This window comes from Gobius niger, assembly GCF_951799975.1.
Source record: "Gobius niger genome assembly, chromosome: 12".
In the NCBI taxonomy this organism is placed as follows: Eukaryota; Metazoa; Chordata; class Actinopteri; order Gobiiformes; family Gobiidae; genus Gobius; species Gobius niger.
The window spans coordinates 28728277-28754948 of record NC_136863.1 but is presented as its reverse complement, the minus strand read 5'-3'; the positions used below and the strand labels follow the sequence as shown (position 1 = coordinate 28754948).

Here is a 26672-nt window from a genome sequence, read left to right as displayed (position 1 = left end):
AATTATGCAGTACTACAACATGCAACAATATCTCTTCTCAGGATATAAAAGAAAGACAGTGGATTGACAATGACATTTTTATTTACTCGTAATTATTGCTTAAGAAAATCGGAGCAAAAACACGGCTCCCGAGATGCACGTTTAAGTGAAGAAACCAGTGAGTCAGTGTTTAAGATGTTAGCATGCTACCGGGTAGCATTTAGCTTCAACAGCTCAGAGAAAGCACTGAACCACACTCCAAACCTTGGCTCCAACATGTGACAGAGGTCAGAGCTGATACCTACTGTTACTGAAGTATTTCCTCATGTTCATAGATGTGAGCCAAACATGTGTTAATCGTGTTGAAGCCATCGACAATTGATTGAATCAGCTGTCAATGGTTGACAGTTGCTAACTGGTAGCATGCTAACATCTTGAGCAGCTTAAACACAAACTGAGACTCTGTCGACATGACAAACTGTAAAAATCACAGAGAAAGGTTTTCTGCTTGTGTTGTGCTAATTTAGTCTGAGGAGTGATGCAGATCTTTAGTAAATCCTGTTGTAGTTCGACAAACAAGCTGCTACGTCTGTGCCACATTTGCTGGTTTCTTCACATAAACATGCGTCTCTAGAGCCGTGTTTTAACTGTTGTTACGAGTACATAAAAATGCCACTGTGAATCCGTTGTCTTTCATTTTCATCCTGAGTAGAGATATTGTTACATGTTGTAGTAGCGAATAATGCTACTTCGGTATTCGAAATGGCCGCCGTAACTATGCGTGATGTCATCGGAAACACATGTATAGAATTATTCCAGTTACTCGAAGAATCGTTTCAACCCTAGTTAATATACTAGTTACATGGGATGGTTGTATCGCTATATTACCAGTTTGGTCGGAAAATACGGATCATGAGATTTTTAATAATGCTCTGTGGAAACCCGATATGCTGTTGCAGAGAAGGTCCTGTGTGGTTTTATGATTTCAACCATTCTTATTGTGGCTTCCATTACAATGAATCCATCAGCCTTATTTCGGAGGCTCAAATGTCAAGCAGTTACACTGTTGAGATAGCCGACCTGTTTACATTACAACAACACATTCCACAGTAACATCACATCCAATTATGTCACGTAATGAAGTCGGACAAATTCATTCCCGGTTTGACCTTATGGATCAGGATTTAATCAGCAGCTTGGGTCGAGGGATCTCCTTAAAAGTCATAAATCACACTGGAAAACACGTGCTAAAGAGGAGACAGTATTCAGCAGTCAGAGGGTTCTTATTGCGGGGAGTATGTAGGTGATAATAAAAAATAGATTGCATGTGATTTACTGTTTTAATAATCCATACGCCGTCTATCGGGGAGCTCTTTTATTGTTGCGTGCTCAATGCAAACACAGAACAACAACAGTAGAGAGCCATATGTTGACAAAGCCATATTGGCAATAAAAAGCTAGACTAGCCAGGCGTGGGTTATCACAGTGGTTCTTAACTGGGGGTCAGAAGGTTGGTTTTGAGTCTTGATCAAACTCTTTTTGCTAATCCGCCTTGCTGATACTTGAATCAACAGCCGAGCCAACGCCAGACAGTTTTGTATCTAAGGCCAGTGACTGTACATCGACTGACTGATACTGACAGTCACATTGACTTACTGCTAACCAGAAAACAGGCCGACCTTGTTTTTTTCGAGCTTACCGTTTCTCTTTTACGCTGCTGCCACAAGGTCTTTTCTCAATCACGATGCTTTTACACTGTGATTCCCTTGTCTCACAAATATCTAGTGGCACATTCGCACTGAACTCAACATCGACCGATCACGTATTTCGGAAGTGAGAAATCTGGTGGACAAAGGTTGGGTCAGGCGGTTTCCGGGAGAGCGCTTAGCCCCTTAGCTCCAGTGTAAGGAACTGTGAATGCTTCAGCGCCAAGAGATTTCGCACAGCTCCCAAGTTTGTGCAAACGGTTTGGGGGATGGACAAAGCCACTTCCATAAAGACGTGGATGAGAGAGTCTCGTGTGGATAACCTCGACTGGCCTGCACAGGGTCCTGGCCTCAACCCCCATAGAACATCTTTGGGATGAATTAGACGCCTTCTTGTCCAATGGCCACACATCCCCATGAAGACGCCCCTAAACCTTGTGGACAGCCTTCCCAAAACAGTTGAGGCTGTTTATAGCTGCGAAAGGCGGATTGATGTTATATTAAGCCCTGAATGGAATGACACTTCCGCCCAATGTGAACTGACACCCAAGGAAAATGTTCAGTTTCTCTCACTCTGGAGCCACAAACCACTGAGGTCTTCCATCTGACCTTTTACACTTATCACTTACTACTCTTTTGCCGACAAAGCCTGAAGTGAAAACACAGTAACTTGATTTGTTGTGTTTTGGCACAATTTGATGGAACAAACTGTCATTTTCTGTTGTCGTACCATTACAACAGATCCATGTAAATCCCTCCAACATGTTGACGTACTCCAGTTTGGAAACTCTCGCACACACACGCCACCATGTCTTTCTGTCTGGGGTGGGTAGGTGTCCCCGGGTGACTTACGAGTGGCCCTGCTTTTATATCCCTCCTCTGTTTCCCCATGTGTGTCCCAGTGGACCTCCGCTCTCCGCTCTGTATATCTGTGCTGTTCTACCTGCTCAGGATTCAGCTCGGCCGCCGCACGTTTCCATCCCCCTTTCCAACCATCGCTCTTACTTTTGTTTTGTTTTTTTCTCCACTCCGCTTGCATCTCGCCGCTCCCCTCGGTTAGCGATAAAAGCAGACGGAACAGATGTTTACCACAAATTTGCTAATTCCTCCAAAGCCATTACGCTGTAGTTTCTGCGCTGTTGTTTTAAAGGGTCCTTTTATGCCAAACGCTATAATGTTGTTGCTTTATCCGTGCATATTATCTTTTTATGGCCATACCTTCATCTGATCATTTCAGCGCTCAAAATGCCCTCACTGAACAGCACATACTACTACCTGGAAGCTGTCCTTTTCATGTTTTCTAATTATTGCTTCAAAAGGTGTAAAATGGTCATTTTATGAAGGGAAATAAATCAAAAGCATTTTTTATGTTCTCATCTAAAATATTTGAGACATGAAGTGAAAGAGTTTTGAAAGCGAACTCTGAAGGCTCCCATTTTGTAATCAGACCTGTGCATTTCAGACATAGTTATAGAAATCAAAAGGAGAAATGCCGTTTGATACTAATGTATGTATACTGTTTGGAAGCCATTTCAATGTATTTTCCCTCCAGCCTTAGCATCAACCACATTTGCGTGATGTCTAGGCCTGGATACAAATCATTACTGGATGCAAAGAGCCTTTGACATTTTACTTTTGAAAAGAGTAGCGTGTAAAAGTGGCCCCTGAGCTAAATGCTAAATCATTTGAGCTAAGGCTTCTGCTTTTGTGGGGTCAGATACATAGTGGCCGCTCTGCTTCCTCTTTTAATGGATGTGGAAAAACCACATCAATTTGATAAATGCCACAAAGCGAGTATGCCATACCTGGCCGTGCTTTTATATTTCAGGTCTGGATCGAACATTCAATGTTGCAAATAGCCAAAAGCATGCATTGGCAGCAACAGGCTCTGTTAGCCAATATCTGATCATCTGATTTTTATGGAAACCATTGAATTTATTCATCTATCCAGTCATTTGTAATGTCCAGCTTATGTAATGGAAAGTCGCCCAAGTGGCCACTCAAAGTCTATACAAAAATCATAGCGTGCTTCTACTGGCAGGCCCTTTAGCTGCCTGTCAGCTATAGAATTGACTTTAAGATCTCGATGCTTGTGTTTAAATGTCTTCATCAATCTGCTCCTGTGTATCTCTCTGAGCTTTTGTCTGTTTATGCCCCCGTCAGATCAGTAAGGTCTGCGAACCAGCTGTCTTTGAACGTGCCCAGATCCCTTTTAATGACGCGAGGAGATCGAGCGTTTAGTGTGGCTGCTCCCAAACTCTGGAACAGTCTCCCCGTAAATGTCAGAGCTGCTCCAACCATAGAAACCTGTAAGACCGCCCTTAAAACACACTTTGCGTTGGCGTTCAATTCAAGCTGAGCTGCATTATAACTCTATTGTGTGTGCTTCTCTTGTTGTTTTGTACTGTCGTTTTATATTGTGTACCTGTATGTGAAGCACTTTGGGCACCTAGTGTTGTTGTAAATGTGCTGCACAAATAAAGCTGACATTGACATTGACCCAGCCCAGTGTTAGGTGAGTGTCCCCACAGCCCTGGCCAGAGCCAATCCAGGGCTGAACTGAGACTAACGTGATGTGGACAGACTGCTGGCCTCTGATTGGCCAGAAGAGAGAGAGGGATTTAATATTTCACATCAAACCGCTGTTGAAAAAAGCTTCCTTCTTGTAAACCCAACCAAAAGCCATTATTTGCCAACATTGTTCTCATGGAGGCTTACAAAACCATCACCGTTCTGTTTTTCCTTCAGTAATGCGAGCTCCAGCGTGCACATCCGTGGGAGCGCCGCCAACGACAACTGTGGTCCATTATTGGTGTGGAAACCCTCCCATGTACTGGGCAGATACGTGAGAAGCAAACTACTTTGACCAAGCCGTAGCCGAATAGGAGCGTGCTCATATAGAACCCCGGTGCTAGCAAAATCTCAACCCTAGCTGTGCTTTTGTGAAAAATGAGTTATTTAATGCACCTTACAGTAAACTGCTTCACAACATTATAACGCCCTCTTTCTGCAAAAATGGCAAGCAGTCTGCCTCGACCTGTTTTGAATGAGCATAAGCGTGAGCATCTTACCATGTCTAAGGTGGCCAACGCTATTTGTAAAAGCCTGAAGGAATAGCCCTGGGATATTCATGGGTGTTGATATACAAGATAGTGAATTAATATTTTGCATTCACTGCGAACGCAAGGCCATCGGATTCCCTCTCCTGCCTCTGCCCACCTGCTCTCCTCCGTCCTCATGCAATATTAATCCTGCCGTGCCCAACTTTATGTATTGGCGCGCAGGCTTGTTTGTGCACATCGGGCCGGGCTAGTAAATACACGTTGGGGGTCAATGACGGCCATCGGCATTAATATATATAAGGAACCCGCCTTCCACGCGACGAAAGGATGTCTGACAAAGCAAGAGGTGGTTTTTTGCCATGTAGGAACGGGGAGATTTTGTTCTGATGATGTTTTTTTTTTTCTTTTTTTCTCCTGAATGAGAAATGGTGACCTTCCCGAGATGGCAGGCTTGGATCTCGCAGGATCGCTCGTGTTTGGAGATGAAAAGGAACTGTGAACCAAATGGCATCAGTGTTGATTGATGTAACTGCTGTGCTAAATGGAATCGTAGGGTTCCCCACAGATCTCTGCAGACGTTTGTGGCACTGGCAGATCCTTGCTCCTGTGGTAGCATTGAAAAACAGTGGATAGGGAAAGTCTACACCCCTCATCAATCTATACACATTACCACATAATGACAAAGTGAACATATAGTACATATTGTTAAAAATGTGTTAAAAAATAAAACTCTGAAATATTGCATGTGCGTAAGTTGTTTACATGCACTCAAGTATCCTGGTTATTAATGGGGATTTTGAGTTTCCTGGTTTCCAATATCCAGGTTATTAGAAACCAGGATGTTCTCACTGGGATACCCCCACAGTTTCCAGGATGCTGAACCATGTAAACACAGTATCCTGTTTTTTTTTTCGTACTGAGCATGTGCAAAACAATAAAGCAATGAAGTAACTTTGCTCCGTTGTATCTCCAGTGGAAGTTGGCGCTGCTCTTGGATCAAACCAAGAATTATAATTGTTTTAATTTTCACATCTGTCGCTGGGAAAGAACTCTACTGTTTTAAGTGCTTCCTTGGATAGTTATTGTCCCTGTGCTTGGGAAATGTCCCAAAAAGCAACATTGCTAAAGTATTTAGCCCCTTACCATATTTGTCATTAGCTCCGCCCTTCTCTGGAGCCTTAAAGGAATAGGCCACCGTTTTTCCATGCTGAGATATGTTCTTACCTGAGCTTAGACGAGTTGATACGTACCTGTCTGGTGCCCGTGGAAGAGCTTGGTGGCTTCCAACTTCACCCCTGTTCGGAGCTATAAGAAAAATGCTGGGAGAGGCCAAATGCTCACAACACATTTGGTCTTTTTGCATGACTGAGGGCACACACAAAGACCAGACAGGTACGCATCAACTTGTCTAAGCTCAGAAGTAAGAACATATCTCATTATGGAAAAACGGTGGCCTGTTACTTTAATATTCAGGACACTGTAGTTGCTGATGTAATCAGGGATACAAGTATCCTGGTTTCTCGGACGCATGTACATAACATATCCAGAATATTGTCATAACCAGAATAATATGCCTTATAATCAGGTTACTCCGGCGCATGTAAACACACTCAGTGACACTCAAAAGTGACCTCAGGTGACTTTTTCCACCGATCGTCCTTGAGTCCACCTGTGGCTAATTAAATGGATTGGACTTGATTTGGACCCCTCCTGGAACCGCCACCTTAACGTGGTGGAGGGGTTTGAGCGCCCGAATGATCCTAGAGCTCTGTTGTCGGGGGCTTCGTGCCCCTGGTAGGGTCTCTCATGGCAAACTGGTCCTAGGTGACGAGTCAGACAAAGAGCGGTTCAGAAGCCCCTTATGAGAGACCAACAGGCCTGGTTAGAACCATGAGGCCGTCCTTCTGTGGACCCACCACCTGCAGGAGGAGCCATAAGGGGCTGGTGCAATGTGATTTGGGCAGCTCCAACAGCCGCCCCCACGACCCGGAAACGGAAAAGTGGAAGAAGATGGATGGATGGATGGATGGATGGACTTGATTTGGACAGAAGACACACACCCCTCTATAAGGTCCCACAGCAGAAACTAAGCCCTGAAATCAAAGGAACTGTCTGTAGACTCAGATACAGGTTTGTATCGAGGCACAGGTCTGTGGAAGGTACAGAAACACTGTTGTAAAATTAAAGTTCCCTAGACCACAGTGACATCCATTATTCGTAAATGGGAGAAGTTCAGAACCACCAGGACTCTTCCTAGAGCTGGGCCGGTCCATCCAAACGGAGCAATCAGGGGAGAAGGGCCTTGGTCAGGGAGGAGACCGAAAACCCCATGGTCACTCTAACAGAGCTTCCGTTATTCTGAGGAAATGGGAGAACCTACAGACGGACGACCATCTCTGCCACAGAGTCTGATTAGTGAAAAAACAAACAAACAAAGTACCTCCAAAAAGTATAGACAAACATTGAAATTGTCCCATTTAACAGATATTATTGTTTAGATGAAACCCTTTCCCTCCTGCAGGTGCTCCGTCCCCCTGTCCTGCCCCGTGTTTGCTCTGATGAGACTGGCAGAACATGAGAGCGCTGTAATCCCCCATAGGCCCGAGCGGCAGCAGGGCTCTTTGAAGCGGCACAACCTCTCACCTGTGCCCACTCGAATCAGCCAGGATGCGCAGGGGAGCGTGTGATTGGCCGGCGCGGGGTCATGTGAGGCGGCTGGCGCTGATCCGCCACTCATTGGCCTTGTCTGTTTTGATGCCGGGCTGAAGGACAGGGCCGGAACGGATCGGACAGCTGTAATTGCGGCGTGAAATGGGTCGGTGGATAGGATGAGAGATCGCAGCAGAGGTTGTTGGGGTTTTTGTCTTTTGAAGAGGAAGATGAAGGAGAAAGAATAGAATGAAATACCACAAAAATAGAAATAAAGAACAAATAGGCTGTGCATTATGACTTGATAATTCAGATTTATTGGATATTTTGGACTTCTGCCATGTATTTTTCTGCAACATAGATTTAAATGAGCCAAAACTATATTGAAAATGAAAAAATAAATAAATAAAGTAGTGGATCAACTCATTCAACTGACTTGCTGTATGGTGAATGGTGGGCATCAACAACCTGTAGAGTCTTTCTGTTGGTTTATTGACATGCAGGTGAGGGGAAAAAACAAGATGCTGTATATTTTTTAACTTTTGCTGGGTATTACGGACATGAATATGAGTTGACGCAGAAGTCTTTCCAGCTTTGACGACACAATCCGAGGTGGTCAGCTGATCCTATTCTTTGGGCACATAGTGTTTCTGAACCTAGACCCGACTGACTGCAGCAGCCCCGGATCAGAAAAGGGTTTGTTTTGGTTAGGCAGTACTTTCTGTCCTTGCTTATTGCTCATCACTGGCATGAGGATGAAGGCTTTTTCTGCTGAAAACATATGCTTAGATATAGCTATACTGTATAATATATACATAATTACCTCACTGTTAGAAAAAGGTTGCCTTGTTTAATCAGTTGTTGTCAGTTGAGAGTTAAAAGATGTCTATGGAGCCAACATAAAATGAGACATGTGGGGTTTAGCTAATTTTGGTCCGTTTTTTCCAAATGCCTTGCCTATAATCCTGTGTATGATGCTCCTAAACTGTCAAATGTGTCAGTGTTGAACTGTGACCGCAGGGGGCGCTGCATGACAGGCATAGGGCTGATTTATTTATGTATGTTTTGTTGGTACTTTAGAGGGAGGGTGGGCCTGATCTTGTGTCTCAAAACACAGACTATAGCGTAACATTTTGTGCTGAGTAGGAGCACACTTTGAGATCTTGCCACTCCAGAATTGGCACATTTAAATGGCAAGATCAGACCAGATCGACTTGGGACGGGTGAGGGAGAGGGGATGTGGGGTTTAATGGGGGGTGAACATGTGCATTTGTTTTATTTCACATTTTAACGCGCCACAGCAGACGGCTCTTTCTCTCTCTAGACATGAACATTGTTTAGCTCACGATGGGGTTAATGAAGTTTCTAGTTTGACCTGTGAGAGCCTAAGGCTTAAGGAAGAGCACACAGCAGTGTGATGTAAATGAGGAAATGAATGCACCAGACACAAGATCTGGCCATACATAAAAATGTATAAAATACAATCTGAGGTATACAAACCTGTGACCAATTTTCACTGCGATGTTTGTCCGCTCCCCTGAGGCCTAAAATGTTGTGGGAGGGCTCATATTAAAGCTCTGACTGAGCTCTTTCCAATGCAAAAAAAAAGTCTCTGTCACTTTCGGTTCTGAAGATATCAGCCCGGTATATCGACCTCCACTTGCCACCACAGTGGAGTGACTGAAGAATGACGACAGGCTTGTAAAGCGCAATACAAGTGTAACCCATTATTATTATTATCAAAATCAACCCTGTTTTTTTGGTTCGGTCCTGGATGTGTCTGATCGATTGGGGCCGGATTGCACAGATTAGTGCCACACTTACGCCAGTCGACCCCCGGGGCAATCAAGAGGGAATAGAAGAGAATAGAACGATTAAAACAACTTATTATATCTCTCTCCTGCAGGATTAAAGAATGGGTGGATCAGATGCAGAAGGAGCTCATCAGTCTGGCAGACAAGGCCACAGCTGGGAGGAGCCTAACTGAGGTACGGACATTTGTTTTTTTATGTATGCGTGTGTAATGGAGTAAAAACTGCACCGATCTGATACTGGCATCGGATATCGGAGCTGATACTGGCAAAAAATACAATATCGGGCATCGGCTACAAACATCCAATACTGAACCAATACCAGTTTTGGCTCTCGCCACTTTAAAAACATAACTTTCACCAACTATTTCTAAATGAATATGGACCTGTTGTACCTCATTTTGTACCTCATGTAATGATCAGATCACTCTATGTGTTGTTTTTATTCATGCAAACAGCCTGTCCCAAGGATAGTGTCAAAAATCCAGTGATTCTTAAAGGGACAGGCCACCGTTTTGACATACTGAGATATGTTCTTAGACAAGTACATGCTGGGAGAGGCCAAATGCTAGCAACATCTTTGGTCTTTTTGCGTGACTGAGGGCACACAGTTCTTCCATACTGAGATATGTTCTTACCTGAGCTTAGACGAGTTGATGCGTACCTGTCTGGGCTTTGTGCCCGTGGAAGAGTGAGGTGGCTTCCAACTTCACCCCCGTTTGGAGCTATAGGAATATATAGGGAGAGGCCAAATGCTAACAACATCTTTGGTCGTTTTAACCAGTTTTAGCCTGTTCCTTTAAAGGGGGCCTATTATGCAAAATCGACTTTTTCAAGCTTTACATCATGTTATTAAGTCATTCCCTCATTAAAACCATGCCTGAAGTGTTGCCTGGGCACATTCACGTATTTTCGAGTAATCTGTAGAAACTCTGATGGCGGCCATTTTAGGGATAAAACGCCTGATTCCTTCAGGAAACGCCCTCGACCTCCAGGATACGCCTCCGACCTTTCGTCACCAGCCGAGTAACCAACCACTGCTCCTCAGCAGAACCCCCTCCCCGCAGTGTCTAGCCCTAAGATGTAAACAGAGTCATCATGGAGGATTAGCTCCATGTGTTGTGAACCGGAGCCACAGCAGACTTTTACAAAGACACACATCAGTGTTTCTGTTACCGAAACACCCAGGATTCAAACCGGTGACAAGAACGCTTATTTCAGCGGCTGGTTCTGCGCTGGGCCTTGATGATGCACAGAGCCTCCGGAGAAAGCTAATGCTAAGCTAAACCTCGAGTCATCACGTGAAAACGAAAAATATGCACAAATAAAGTCAATAAAACCACCACACACATAAAGAACCGTTTAACAATGATCACACACGGAGCCAGGCTTGTTGATTTGGAAGTTTATTGCTCACATTTCATCTACAATGGGTCATAGCCGAGTGGTTTTCTCCCGGAGCTAACAAGCTAGCCGCGACAAGCTAACGGGAAAATTCACTGAATACAAGCATATTATGCATTGAAAACGTCACTAAAACAGGCAACTGCTTGAAGCAGCCTTTATGATGATCACACACTGAGCCGGGCTTGTTGATTTCGTAGTTTATTGCTCACATTTCATCTACAGTGAGTCGTAGCCGAGTGGTTTTCTCCCGGAGCTAACAAGCTAGCCGCGATAAGCTAACGGGAAAATTCACTGAATACAAGCAGCATATTATGCATTGAAAACGTCACTAAAACAGGCAACTGCTTGAAGCAGCCTTTATGACGATCACACACTGAGCCGGGCTTGTTGATTTCGTAGTTTATTGCTCACATTTCATCTACAGTGAGTCGTAGCCGAGTGGTTTCCTCCCGGAGCTAAGGCACTATTAGCCGCGACAAGCTAACAACCTTCACCTTCACAACATTCATTGAAAACAGGCAGCATATTATGCACAAATAACGTCAATAAAGCCGGCAACTACTCGAAGCAGCCTTTACGATGATCACACAATGAGCCTGGCTTTACACATTTGTGGTTTATTACAGACTTTTCATCAACAATGAGCTGTAGTCGATTATAACAAGCTAATGGGTAACCTCGGAAAAACCATTGTCCACCTGCACAGATAATGTCCGTCTTTGAATCGTATGGGCTCCTGCAGATCCTGGTGTCGTCCATGGGGGTATAGTTAGAGATCCATAGGGCATGGCAGATGCAAAGAGATAGCCTCCAAACAGCAGTTATTTTTCAGGCAAGAGCCCCTTCCAAGCGTCCGGTGTGGAAGGTTCGTTTCCAAATAATATCCTGTGTGGCTATCGTTCACAAAGTGATAAACAGTAGCTCCTTTCCAACAATACAAATTAAAATGCACCGATCGTAGTTTCACTACTGTTGAGACAAGCGGAGTGTTGTGATGCCACAGACAGCGTGTGGAGGGGGCGTGTCGCAAAGGGTCAGAGGTTCTTAAAGAGACAGAGGCCTATTTCAAGTCATTTGCTAACGCCATTTTGAAAGAGCAATTTTATACAAGGCAGTTATTCTAATTTACTGCATTGACAGACCAACAGAAGGTTTCGTCATCATTGTAGTGTGCTATAGACTGGTGCTATGTGGCTGAAAAAAGCATAATACCCCCTCTTTAAATGTTTTTTTCCATTAGTTTGTTAATATACATAATTGATCACTGATATAACACCATGACAAGAAAAAAACTTTTTGGATCTCACAATAAAAATAAGAGGACCATTCACTTTTTCACTCAGAGAAAGACATTTTTAAGGAAGTCTCTTGGTATCGGTTAATATCGGAGATCGGCAGATACTCAAACCCCCAGTATTTAGTATCGGAGGAAAAAAAGCTGGATGGGTGCATTTCTAGAAAAACAAAAAGTTCTCAACAAAAAATACTACTGCTGTAAAGTACTGAACTTAAATACAGCTTTAAGAAATATAACACCGTTAACTACTGTTTTTTTCCTCAGTTGAAAAAGACAACATTCCTGATACAAAGCACTCATTCCCTTTAGCAATAATTGGATTTCAGCGGCCAAAAAAAATCCACATTTCCTGGTAAAATGCTATTGCAAAACAATTTTTACTGCAAAAGTTGGTAGAATAATACAAAAAAAAACGTTGAATTCGACTTGCTGCTTCCTGTGTGACCCCAAAGGAGAAAACCGTCATCGACCACATGGTTCTATTTCACAGACCTGGGTGCGTGCCGTAGTGGTCAGTGTTAACGCTCCGCTCTGTCCTCCGTCGTGCAGATCTTCCTGAGAAACCAGCAGTTGTACACGGTGGAGCAGAACGACGCGGACAAGCTGGTGGACCGCGCCGCCTGGAACATCGAGCAGCTCCTCAGGAAGAGGTCCTTAGCTCTGGAGGTAACCACTGTCAACGCGGTTTGTTCATCAGCGCGGAGGGTAGAGCAGTGACAGCAGGAAACAGTGCGTGAAACATCGGTGCAGCTGTCGAGGCCAGTGAAGAGTGAATTAGGCGGAAAATATTGCTGGTAGAAGGTTTGTGAATAATTCAAGAGAGGGATAATGATCCACATTTGTGTGTTAAAAAGGATGGTTTTCAGTAAGAGCATCAGTTATGGAGACCCGTCACTGTTACAGTGTCTGCTGAAAATCAAACAGAAACTTCACAGACTTGCCTCTCTTTTGGATTGTGTTGCCGCGCTGTTGCTAAGCTGTGACATCACGTCTTCTTATCAGTTAGTCCCAACAGAGATGCACTTTTCTTTCCTTCACAAGAAACTTGCTTTGGCCTGTTTAGAGCTTGGGATTGTGTCGTGAAGAACGCTAAGCTTTGGATTCCAGGAGTATTATAACTAAAGCCTGGTTTATGGTCGAGTCTAACTCCTCCCATCTGCGTTGAATAGTTGTTGAAAAAAAAAAGGTTTAGGCACTGCTGGTGTCGGAAAAAAATTAAAGTATCGAAAGCGGTTACAGAAAAAAAAAATCTTTATAGACCGAGGTTTGATTCTGTTGGTCCAGGGACAGCATTAAAGGATGTGACTTGTCTCAAATACATGACACAAATGTAAAAGAAATGATTTTTAATGGAATAAATTGACATTATGGTTCTGTTTCTGGTTCTAGATGACAAATATTTTAGTGTAGGTATCGAAGAAAAGCATCGTAAACCAAGTCTCATTAAAGTACCGGTATCGGGGGGAAAAAAGCCCTAGCGTGGAACATACCTGGCAACCAATCAGTGAGCTCACGGGATCTGCAGCTACGGAAAGGAAATGCATACTAATAATGCAGTAGTCTTACTGTATATAGCACTTTTCCAGATGCTAAAAGTCCCTTTACAATGTTGTGCATTATTCATTCATGCCATACTCTACTATTGTAGCCACAGCTGCCCAAGGGGTAGAGCTGTACCATCGGCCCCTCCGACCACATCCAACCACTCACTCACACGTTCACCCAGGCTACCAAACGGTCTCTCCCAGAACAAACCAGGCGCTTTCTGACGTGGGCCCGTGACATGCGAGTGTCTCCTTCCAAATGTCACATCGACGGGCTGAAGGATGGCATTACGGTGGGCGGGGCTGCTCGCTCGACCATAGACCATTTAAGGCGAGGCACTGCAGGTGAATAGGGAAATATTTTAAATTTACAGATATCAAATTGAAACTTTTGCTGTAGATTGATGGCATAAATGTGAGAAAAAAATACACTGCAAGTTTTTGGTCATTTTATGTTTTCATATAAAGACAAGGTGTTTTATGCCAAAAAAAATGCCAAAGATTGAGCTACATTCAAATGTAAGTTTTTATGTTATGGATAAATGAGTCACCAAGAGAGGATTGTGGACATCTTGTTTTGTTTTAAAATAAGGAAAAATGTGTAAAGATTTAATTTTTGCCTTATTTTTTGACATTCAGAACTCAATAAATCAGGCTAGGAATTAGATATTAAAAAATCCCTCTGAAAAAAATCTTCAAAATGTTGAATATATATAAAATTTTAAATTTTTAGGAGGTACTGACCACAATGAGAGGAGAATGCATTTTGAGAAAAAGGCCCTTGAAATTGCGTTGTCCCATATACTGTAAATCTATGGGGAAACATTGAATCAGCGCAATATTTAAACATGTTTTTGTGAAGATTAGGTATATTTTTTGTTTCCAGGTGAAAGCTTATATGCTCTGAGACCAGTTTGGCCCAAAAGCTGAAAAAATGTAGTTTTGCCTGTTGTATTATTCATCTTAATTCTAATTCGTCTGAACGATAATGGCTGTCTGAGGCGACGGATCACTCATGGTGAGGAAAATCTTTTGCCGTTTCTCTTCAAGTGCAGGTCTTACGACTTACAGTGAGACAGGAATATAGACTAAAACCCAAGACGAGCTGTGACAGATATCAGCAGTTTCTAACACTTTGGAAAACTAGCAATCCTCTCACTGCAGCGATGATCTGTGTCAGGTGTGACATCGACAAACTCCAACACCAGAGACACAAGCGGCAGTGCCCGGGCATGAGCAGTCCACATTTAACTTCCCCCGTGGAACTCTTTGAACCATTGCAGAGTGGTTTTGATCATGACTTAGGTTCATTAAAAAGCTATGACATAATACTGCATTTTACATGATATATGGCTTTGGAAGTTTAATAATATATTTCATCTTGACGAGTTTTGTGCATAAAGTTGCTTGTGAAACGTCAGCACCATCTGCGGAAACCCGTCTCCAAATCTTACTGACATTTTTGGACGGTTTTAAACCCTGAGCCCACGTTGAAGTCAAAAGGAACACTCTTGATAGTATGATTAATGAATGGAAATATTAATTTGGATGATTTTTGACCAGACACTGCCACGGCCCTCCCCCAAACCAGACGGTGCGGTGGCAGTGCTGGAGAGAGAGTGAGTGAGAAGGCTTCCATATTGCCAGTCCGCCCAGACAAGCTCCGCATTACAAAAGTGTAGGCAGGAGACGTTTTTCACTGCATCCGTGTCTGTCTCTTTGGACATTGAATTTGAGCAGCCTCGCCAATCTCAGTATGGGTATGTGCCGCTCAGAGAACAGAATGTTTTGTGAAGAAAGTGTCGGGAAGTGAAACTTTAGAGCAGTTAAAGACAATGGACAACGGCTCCTGAAATGGACAAAATTACGAAGAATTTCTGTGACAAAATCTAGATAATGGATTGAACCGGCTTTAAACTAGTGGTTTCACTTTGTTGATATATTAGCTAAACATATTTTTTTAAAGGGAACTGTGGGTATCTTGTGTTTACTAATGGTTAATTCCAGGCAACTGGTAACTCAAACTCGGAGATGACCAGACTGCTCCGAGTTCAGATACGAGATAAAGACAGCAATGGCGTAACACATTTTTCAACTTTAACAAAACCTCTGCACCAGTGAAGTGATCATTTACTTTTTATCACAACCTCCAGTGTAATGACATTTAGCATGATTCGAATTATGTCTAGTGTGTTGTAGCATTAGCTGTTTTGTTTATGTAGGAGTTTATTCGGCTCTGAGGTCGTAAGTCATCACCATCAAGTGGGAAAAATACAAGTTACCAGGACCACACCTTGAGCTAGTCATTAGGGAAAATCTGTTAAAAATATATATATATATATATATATATATATATATATATATATATATATATATATATATATATATATATATATATATATATCTAATTACGCCATGTTTATGGGCTTCAAAGGTCAATAAATCCGGTTATTGAATAATCCCTCAAATTTCACTGAGATACAAGTGCAAAGGTCTCAAAAAAATAACATAAAAATCAATAGGGACTTCAAAGAGGTTTTACAATGATGAAGTGTCAGACCCCAAGTAATAATGTCTTCGTAAGTAATGTTTTAGTTACAGCCCATTACAAGATCATAATATTTCAGGTTTCGGACCAAACTTCCCATTTTTGGTCCAGGACCTACAAGCCTCTATTTTTGGGTCTGTTTCCTTCAAAGGTTTCTTGACACACTGACACTCTGTGACAGGGTGATGACAACTACTATAATCAAACATAAATGTAAACCACATATTCCAACCTAGTTAGGATAGACATGACATAACATCATTGGGTCTTATCCACTATATTGCTACTCAACTGGACCTTTTTTTAAACACAGTCCAGGTTTTAAAAAATCATCCAACTTGGATGACTTTCAAAACGTTGAGTGAAAAACGTTCCAGCTCCAGTAATTCATTTACAATCCTGGATGATTGAGGATTATTTTTTTAAAGGGACTAGATGCAAGTTGTAATTTTTTATGCTCACTACTGCCACTTCAGGTCTTATGCGTAACTGCAGTTTCTATATTAAGCTCGTGCATAACGGCAACAACGTTTTGTGTGACAGTGCAGGATTTTAGAGGCAGTTGTGGTGAACAGGTGTGAGCTCATTCTACACATTAGGACATGACTGAAACATGTAAGGGGAGGAAAATACTTAATTCTCAGTTTAGTCCCTTTAAATAAACAATTCATAGGCAGAAACCAAGTTAAAACCGGCAATTGACGAATAGACTTTTGCTGCATTGAATTGTTTTTAGCAGCAAACAAGCTAATTTTACACATTACAACCCAAGAAGCCAAACGTGTCTATTGCATCACAGAGTTAAAGATTGGATCTGCCTCACCACTTGCACCGCGGAGATCTCTGTAATCTGCCAGTCTTATTTCACATCAGTCCTCTCTTCTGGTTCATCGACACCCACGGTCATGCTAGCCGTTTTTCTTCTAGACAATTATCCTACAAAGTGTCTAAGGCTTTGATACATCTCTGTTTTCTGTGGATTGCGCGTGTTAACGAAGTGTGGAAACCCCTCAGGGCCTGCTCTTTGTACTACACTCTTCACATTAATGGAGAAATGGGTCAGAGATCGTCATCATTAGAAGAACAGTATCATCTTTTATGTATCGGCCCCAGCCCCTCAACCCTGCCTGTGTATGGAAGTGCCTCGGCCGTCTTATTAGTAATGGAAAAAATGCTGTTTATGAGTGTTTACGAAGGTGTAGCTCTGCCAGTGAAGACCTCGTGCCTCTGGTGGAGCGACAGTGGTTTTGGAAGTTGTGCAGTTGTCTTAGAACAGTGAGGCTGTTGGTGTAAATGTGTGAGCATCAGTGTCTGGAAGGTGGTGGTTGAGGAGGTGAAACTTGGCGTGTTTGTCAGCGACACGTCCAAGGTATTACTGCAATCTTGTTCTGACCTCACAAGATTCAAAATAACTTTCTTTGGTAAGGTCTATGTCTGGGGTGAAGAGACTTGAATCAAAGCAGGCCAATATTGGTTTACTAGCTGAGACCCGGCCTTCGGCCGGGCCTCGCTAGTCTCCACATTTGATAATCAGAGATTAAGAGTTATTACACAGAAATGTCCAGTGTAGTCCCTATAACCCGTCAGTCAGAATAGCTGTAGACCCGCAGTAAGTAGACCAGTGGTGCCCAACCCATTCCTAAAACTATGGCCACTACAAATGTGTAAAATAATGAATGCTAAAAATAATTTCAAACAAACAGCAATTGGAGTGTTTGATGCACCTGTACTCATTTCGTATATACTACAACGACAGTATGTTCCATAAACTGAGGGAATAGAATTCAAGAGACAGTGGAACATGTAGGCCTATGGATAAATATTAGGGGTTCAGCTGTAACGGTTCGGTTGACGGTGCAGGAGACGTGGTTTGGTGCATGACGGTGTAAGTGCAATCTAAAAAAGAATACGTTGTTTTGTATTAGACAGTATTTATATCCTTAGAATACAATAGGCAATGCTTTCAAAGTCGCTTTATAGAATGTAAAGGAGGGAAGGAGAAATAGAAAAGAAATGGTACAGCAGCAAAGGAAAAAAAAATAATAATAAAAAAAAAACGCTACAGTGCAGGCCATGCGCTCGTTAAGTGGTAGTTTCACTTTCGCTTTCTGCACACGGAGGCTGAAGCACTCGGAGCAGCGCGTTTCATTTGAAGCTCGTGTTTCTGCGTGTACTTTTTTTCGGAGACATAACTTAGGAGACCGAATATGGCCAGGATTGGATCTTACGCATTTGTGTGCGCTCTGACATGACGCAGCACTGGATCTATAATGAACCACAGCCTCGGGCACTGCAGGAGAGACGTAAACAAAGAGACGCAGATGTGTTTTGGAGGAGGTAACTGTACCTGTGCGGAGCGTCTACAGCTGCAGTTTAGCGGTGAGTGACGATGACACACATCGCCCTGTTTGGATGCGCGCACACAGGCACGGCATTCAGATCTCGTGCACTCGCGTTGTTGTGACGGCGGGTTGTCCTCGGCCAGCAGCACCACGGTCCATATGGACCCGTGTCCAATGCCCGCGGCCGGTGGGACGGTCACGTGGTGGCCTCTGGCCAATGCCCGCGAGCGGAGGGACCGCCACGTGGGGGCCGGCCGCGGATTTTAGGGAAATGAACATGGCAAGTCTTATATAGCGCTTTTCCAGACGCTCGTCGGTGTACAATTGGTTGCAGTATTCATTCAGTCCACAGCGCACCTCAGCCCCCACCACCAACCACGCACACAGTCACTACTGTCGCCAGGCTTCCTGGTGTTCCCAAACGGTCTCCCATCCCAGTTCTAACCAGGCCCGTCCCTGCTTAGCTTCAAAGTCGGTATGGGAAATAAACATGGCGGCGCCCAGGCGTCGGCCATTGAGATAGCGTTTTCTATTATAGATTAAAGCTGATATATCTCAGCTGATATCCATGGTAACGCATGGGGGGAACAGACAGTTTTTCATTAACTTAAAGGGATATTTCAGGATTTTTGACATAGGGCCTCATTTCCTAGTTATCCAGAGTGTTGCTGATTGCTGGAGATATTTTTTTTTGTAATTCATGCACTTCTTATATTTGAAGAGTTCCGTGGTGCTAGGCTAGTGCTAGGCTAACGCATTTCTATGGTATCAGCTAGCCTGCATTAAAAACAGTCTGACACGCTCCACAGAGCACCTGAGGCAAATCACTTATAACACCAGACTAACCATATAAATGTGTCAATAGAATAATTTTTGAAATATAACTGACCTTGCGTCACATGAATGATCGCATTTTGAGGGACTATTTTCTAGCAGATCACTCCGCCGCTGCGTAGCTTATACAACCACGAAGCTGATGCTGCTCAAATATAAGGTATTTTAAATGCAAAATGGTTAAAATGATTCCATCGACACAGACATTTATATGGTTAGTCTGGCGTTATAAGTGATTTGCCTCAGGCGCACTGTTTTTAATGCAGGCTAGCTGATATCGTAGAAATGTGCATTAGCCTAGCGCCACGTCAACTCTCCAAACAGAAAAACTGCATAAATTACCCCAAAAATATCTCCAGAAATTAGCAACACTGAAAAATGAGGCCCTATGTCAAAAATCCTGAAATATCCCTTTAAAGTAGAAAGAAATTAAGCAATATCTATCGGTAAATGTTCTGAATGACATACATAGAATAGAATAGAATAGAATAGAATAGAATAGAATAGAATAGAATAGAATAGAATAGAATAGAATAGAACTATATTGTCTGTTCCAGAGAGCAGAAATGTGTCTCATGAAAATCAATCAACCAATTCACATGGAACGTTTCAAACATCTTGCACACTCTATCTTCCAGTTACCAGAAGACTTTTTGCATTGTTATATGTTGGATTTGTAAGCCCAGCGTATTAATTTGGCTGCCCGGGGCCCCCGATGTGGCTTGCCAAACAGTCTGGTCTGGCCACCTGCAAATAATGTTGGGCTTATTGCAACACAGCTTCTGCGGCTAACGCTACGCAGTCTGGAATTGTGTGATTTGAATCTCGCTGACTCCGGCAAAACCAAGACGAGCCAATCATAGCACGGGAGGCGGGAGTTAATGGTGCGTCAACTTCTGTGCTTGGATTTCTCATCAACCAGCAACGATATTTTACCAGTGTTCTATGTTCTGTTTTAAATGAGCTAGACTTGTCCTTAAAGCCACAGCGGAAGCTGCTCTGACTTTGACTGGAACATTAACTCGACTGCACGTATGGACTACAAACAAACATGGCGGAGGACGTGAACGCAAACTGAGATCGTTAGCCCCGCCTCCAGTCTCGATTTGAAAATTACGTCCTATTACCACAATTCCACACTGTCTTTTATATGTATTTATAAATATAAATAAAGTCAGTCTGGCTTTACAATTCATGTCACCCACAGTGCTCCCGGTAGTCAGAACTCTGGTAGAATCGAGTCTACCGGCTGTAATCGGGAGCTAAAGTGTGTCCTTCTGTTTATGCATATTAAGTAGCCATGTGCTTGTGTGCCCTGAGAGTCAGTCCTTCAAAATAATCCAGTGCAGCTGGAAAGGCCTTTAGACGCCAACAGGGCTGAAATAACACTGTCACAGTGAGAGTTGTAAATACTACAGTATATTAGTCTGCTGCCGTTGTTTTTAGAAAGGACTTAAAATGCTGGAATAGAAATACGTTGTCTATGTTTTGGCCTTATTTTACATAAGCAATACCGGTTATAATTTTCTTATTGATTTATCCCAAAAATATGTGTCCAACACGACAGGAGAGGCTGTTTTTGTTACATGACCTATAAAGAACAGTTTTAGTTTTTATTTTCCTTTGTGTGTTGAGGCTGAATTGCTGAATTACACGACCCGGGCTACTTCCAGGATTTAGTTTGGGCTCAAAATGATCAAAGAAACCATTTTTGTTTACATTGAATGGCAATGAAAAGGGATAGTTAAGTATCTTCATCACAATCTTCAAGGCAGTTATCAAACTCTCAGATTTTGCCAGCCTCTCAAAGTAGCAATCAACGCAATTTCGCCGAAGAACCTCCAGGAAAGACGCTGGGGGATCGACTTCTTGGAGATGAATGTTGTGATGAAAGAAGGCGAGGATGAAGCGCGGGGACAGGGAAGACAAATGAAGTGATATGACGGATGTTTCTGAGTGATGGAAGGATGAGTGATGGAGGAGGAAAGGACAGTTACCGCTTCACTCTTTAAAGTGTTTGTAGTCGGAAGGACGATTTGTAGGGCGTTCGTGAAGGGGAGAAGTGTATGTTTTATTAATACGCAGGATTTGAAGAAGTCGAATGTCTGCGAGGCGTTGAAGGTTAAGTTTTGAAGCGGAGCGCAGAAACCTGGCTCGTTTTTGTCTTATTATAACTCTGAAGCTTCCACATTCCGGGGGCACGGCTGTAACTGCTCAAAGTTTGTAATGTGTAAAGCTGAGGATATGTTTTGGATGATCTGCCATGAGGAACCCCCCTCCAAACGAACCAATGTTGTACTTCCTCATGTACTTCCAGTATTGCCATTTTATTTTTATGGCAGAAAGGCCTTTCTATTGTTTTGGAATTTTGCCACCACTTTTAGACACCTTTCAAAGAAAATAATCCACCCTTACTTTATTCATCCAGACAGAGAAGATCATGAACCTTGAGACAGTTTTTGTTTCATATAGATTCTTCCTGTATTGACCCTGGGCACGGACTATTCACCCCTCTCCCCTCAGGCAGGAGGCTACGGTCTATCAAGACCCATACCTCCCATCACATGAACAGTTTTATCCCGTCCGCCATGAGACTCATGAACAAAAGCAAGACCCAATATCTCAGTTACAGACTCGTGAATGTAATCTGCTCTATTGCACTATGTGGTCTGTCCACACTCTTATTTGCTGCAGACACTCACTATTTGTCTGTGTCATAGTTTATATTTGTATTTACAGTTTTATCCTCTTTTGCATGCCCTTATAGTCTTATAGCCTTATAGTTTAGTCTTTATAGTTTATTATTTCACTATGTGTTGTATATTTATGTTTCTGAGAAAAAATCGATTGGTTAATATCGAGATATTAGCCAAAACTAATTGCAGTTCGACAGTTGCCATAATTGCCACTAGGGCCGGGTATCAACTTGGATTTCCCAAATCTATTTGATTTGATTCGATTCTCTTCAGGGGCCTGATTCGTTTCATGATTCAATTTGATTCATTTTCGATTCAGTTAAGGATATCACGCAGAACCAATTTGACTTGGATATGGAAGACATTCTCAGAAGAACGAATGCTGCAAATAGTAGAAACTAACTCGAACTTGGTAAATTAGTAAAAAATATGAATATTTACTTTATTCTCCTTTGTTGTCATGGGGGTAATTTCTTCAGAATGTTGTGATGTCTCGTGAGCCCAACCTATTGTTTCCTCATGAAGGTGTCCAAAAGTGGTGACAATATTCAGAAACATGTTCTTGATATTGGGCAGAGTATTTTCAGCCAAAAGATGAATATTGCAGTTTCGGAGAAGTGAATATTGATCAGAGAACACATTAGTAGATTATTGGCCCCTGTCTGAGATCATGACATAATCAAATTCTAGAACAGGAACGCAAACCTATCACAAGCAAAGGTTTCCACTCCAAACTATTCGAGTCCATAGTGTAAAAGAGTTGAATAAAGGTTCATATGTTTGCACAGATGGCATCAACGTGTAGGCGTGCTGCTTACCAAACAAAAAGGTACATAACAAACCCTATGCGGGCAGCACTATGTAAATGTAGTAAACATATGCTGATGAATACAAAAGTCCTTGTGGGTTTCTGATTGCTCCTAATTTGCTGCAGACTGCCTTCAGCCCACCCCCCACAAATGTCCACAAACATAATATCCTGCAAGAGGGCGAAATGGACATCACTCCAGTACAAATATAAAAGAGATTCTGTGTAGTCAAGCCAGTTCTACCCCTCCTTTTCATCCATACAATGTCTGTCCCAACCCCCCTGGGTCTAAACAGAAACCAGGCTGCCTCTACTCTCTGTAAGGGTGACCTATGACCCTGCCGTGGTTTACCGAGCCACAGGTGCGTCCCCGTCTACAGTTCCGCAAATACATGTGTGGCACAGCGGAACATGAATTATTAAAAAAGCAATCGGCTCAGCGCAGTTCGCGGGCTCTCTCTGTCCAAGCCTGTCCTATTCTGTGCATCATGCAGGACTTTAATAAAAGAGAGTGACAGAGATCTGCTCCTGTACTTGTGTTGATTATGACTCTTTTGCTGTGTTGTATGTTGTTCTTCCAAAGACTTTGTGACCGGTGAAAAGTGCTATGAAAATTAATTTTAGTTACTGACCAGTTCTTACTCATTTATTGATATGATATATGCTTAGTGAAGAAAAAAACAAGCTGAATAGGCGTACGGTATGCCCTATGTTCCTCCAGTACTATTGATTAAGATTAGGTCCACTATCCTTAAGGTTAGTGGCTAGGGCAGGGGCAGGGTTCAGGTATATTTATTAACAGGGTTAAGATATATTTATGACGTTTTACTCATGACTTGTGATCGGTTGATGTCTCTAGCTGTAGCCATGTAGCTTTTAGCCCGTGATTAGCTTTGTTTTGTTTTCTTCTCTAAGAGTGACCTCCGCTTCTCGCTCACTCCAAACTTAATTTCTCCAGCCTGCAGTGCCCACTAGCGGCATGTGAAATTATATATTTGAATTAAAAATAAAAACATTTAAAAAATCACATGTTAGTCGCTCCGGAGTATAAGACGCACTCCCTGCCAAACAATGAAAAAAAGCGTGACTTATAGTCCGGAAGATACGGTAGATTAGAAATGTGTGTGCCACCAGCAGGAACATACAAAAGACACATCCATACAGTCGACAGTGACAAATCCAAACTAGAGAATATCAAATATTATGATTAAAACACCACTAAAAGTAAATCTAGGGAAGTGCAGGATCTGAAGTAGTATAATTCATATGCAGTGTAGCAACAAAGACAAAGGTTAACAAACAAACAAACAAACAATAATTTATTAACCTCTTAATCCCCACCTGAATCGAGCACAAAGCTTAAAGGGACTATAAGGAGTTTAAAAATGTTAAAATTAAGTATTTTCCTCCCCCTACATGTTCCAGCCATGTCCTAATGTGTAGAATGAGCTCAGACCTGTTCACCACAACTGCCTCTAAAATCCTGTACGGTCACTCAAAAATGTGTCACTTCGGCCCGAATTGCCGTCATGCACGAGCTTAATATAGAAGGTGCAGTTACACATATGGCCTGAGGTTGCAGTAGTGAGTATAAAATGGCGAACTTGCTTCCAGCCCCTTTAAAGGATCTGTATCATGCTATTTTAGCCATCCCAAAGTAAAAGTATAGGCATTTATATGATATATTGTACCTCTACCACTATGGAGTACTAATTTTTGTGATAAATTTAAGTATTTTCTGGGGGAGGGGAAGACACAACGCTTCAATTCAGTTAACTCCGCCCCCTCTCTGTGAGCTAATCTGCCCCAGCAGTAAAGGAAATATAAACATCACAGCAATAAGTGAAGTTATGAGGCAACACAGCTTCATAAATGGCTAACACACAAGCTAACACTTTTAGACTTGGGTAATGCCAAACTGGAGAAAATGCACTTGGTCCAGACGGGGGGCAAGAGGTTCAAAAACCCATTAAAAGTGGGCTTTAAAGAGTTCTTCGCTCACCTTGTACTACCCCTGGCCACACAGTACCTCCTGCCTTCAACTGCCCAAGCAGAGGGTCAGCAGGGTCTTTCTTTACAATGCTGTGCAGACTATTTTAGTTCATGCCGAACCAGCAAAGTCTTCCTGTTCTCACTCAAAAGGTACAGTTCATGCGGTGCAAAAACGCATATCACACGTTTTGCTGTGATATGACAAGTTTAACGTGTAGAAATGGTGTCTTTTTTTTCCACCTAATGAGCTGTTGAGGACTCGTCAGGAGACACGGGCAAAGCCGTCCTGCCGCTACATCTAAACTTAGCACAATGAGAACATAAAACATGCTAATGATATGTTTACCGTGTTGAACTGGAGGTTCAACAAAACGTGGCCTACTTTGAGTGAGGTTCATCGGGGGAACAAACGGTGAAACAACTGAGAGGCTTCTTGTGGCCCACTTACCCTCACATGGTGACATTTAGGAAGAACATAAAATAGATTCTAAATTTCAACAAGACTTATTTTAATCTCCCCGTCCTCTCCGACTGTGTGTACCGGTGCTTCTTCTCACCCCGCCTCTCTGCGCACTGTGTACTTACCCTTTCATTATTCATGTAAACCATTATGAGAGCGTATAGGGCTGAAGGCAAACTGATGGGGCACAAAGGGCGGACAGACCAGTGCTCGCTGTGCACACTTCACCTCAGCCGCGAGCCCCTGGCAAATATTTACTTTCCACAGGGCGCGTGAGCGTGTTTACAGAACGCGGCTCTGCCTATTGTCATTTAGGAGAGGGCTTCATCCACGATACTTAGCGGCTAATTGAGCATCCAGATACGGTTGACTTTTGTAATGGGGAGAGGATTTTGTTAAATAGTGTTAGTGCGCAGCCAAATTGCTTTTCTACGTGTGTTGGCAGAGTTGTTTGATGCAATTGGTCATTTTGGACCACTCAAAAGAAACTTAGCCTGGTTATCTGCCTGACTTGTGGTGCGTTCCAGGCAATTGGTAACTGGTACATTTCTGACCTCCTACTTGGAGAAATGCCTTGGAACGCTGCTCCAAGTGGTTGACACTAGGGATGCACCGATACCACTTTTTCTAAAACTGATACGAGTACGAGTACTTTGATTTGTTAGTTATTACTTAATTTACTCATTTACATTTCCTTAAAGGAATAGGCCACCGTTTTTATATACTGAGATATGCTCTTACCTCACTTTAGCCAAGTTAATATATCCCCGTCTGGTCTTTGTCCGTGCGCTCTGCCAGGCACACGGAGCACATACGCAGCCTCTCCCACATGTCACATAGCTCCAAAAAAGCTCACGATAGAAGCTACCAAGCTCTTCCACGTGTTCCCTATTTAAATAAAGTTACGTGAAGTGTTTTCATGCGAAGTATTTTTACACAGAAATGTAAAGTGTCGATTTTATAAGCAGATAAAAAGGGGGACTATATTGTGAGGCGTAATGATACGAGGAGTAAAACGTCCGCGCAGTAACTCCTAAAGGTTATTGACGGAAGTGAGCGGGGGAAGTCTTTAGGAGTTACTGCGCGGACGTTTTGCTCCTCGTATCATTACGCCTCACAATATAGTCCCCCTTTTTATTTGCTTATAAAATCGACATGCTACATTTCTGTGTAAATATACTTCGCATGAAAACACTTCACGTAACTTTATTTAAATAGGGAACACGTGGAAGAGCTTGGTAGCTTCTATCGTGAGCTTTTTTGGAGCTATGTGGTATGTGGGAGAGGCTGCGTATGTGCTCCGTGTGCCTGGCAGAGCGCACGGACAAAGACCAGACGGGGATATATTAACTTGGCTAAAGTGAGGTAAGAGCATATCTCAGTATGTAAAAACGGTGGCCTATTCCTTTAAGTAAAGTAGGCTACACTTGAAAGTTATATCAAAACTGAACAGATTTTCATTCAATATAATTTTTCATTTTTTTTGCACTGTCCATCATAGACATGAACAGCCCATGTCCAAAAGCTTCTCAATGCT

The 26672-nt window shown here is 42.7% G+C and overlaps 1 protein-coding gene across 1 annotated transcript in view; it reads left to right on the top strand.

Annotated features, from left to right (window-relative positions):
- Positions 1 to 26672, top strand: part of LOC306971526 (voltage-dependent calcium channel subunit alpha-2/delta-1) — a 225059-nt gene that overhangs the window by 17627 nt on the left and 180760 nt on the right. Inside the window, exons 2-3 of the mRNA XM_079567840.1 lie at positions 9303 to 9384; positions 12461 to 12577. Of these exons, the coding sequence (XP_079423966.1) occupies positions 9303 to 9384; positions 12461 to 12577 (199 nt within the window). The remainder of the gene's footprint in view (positions 1 to 9302; positions 9385 to 12460; positions 12578 to 26672) is intronic.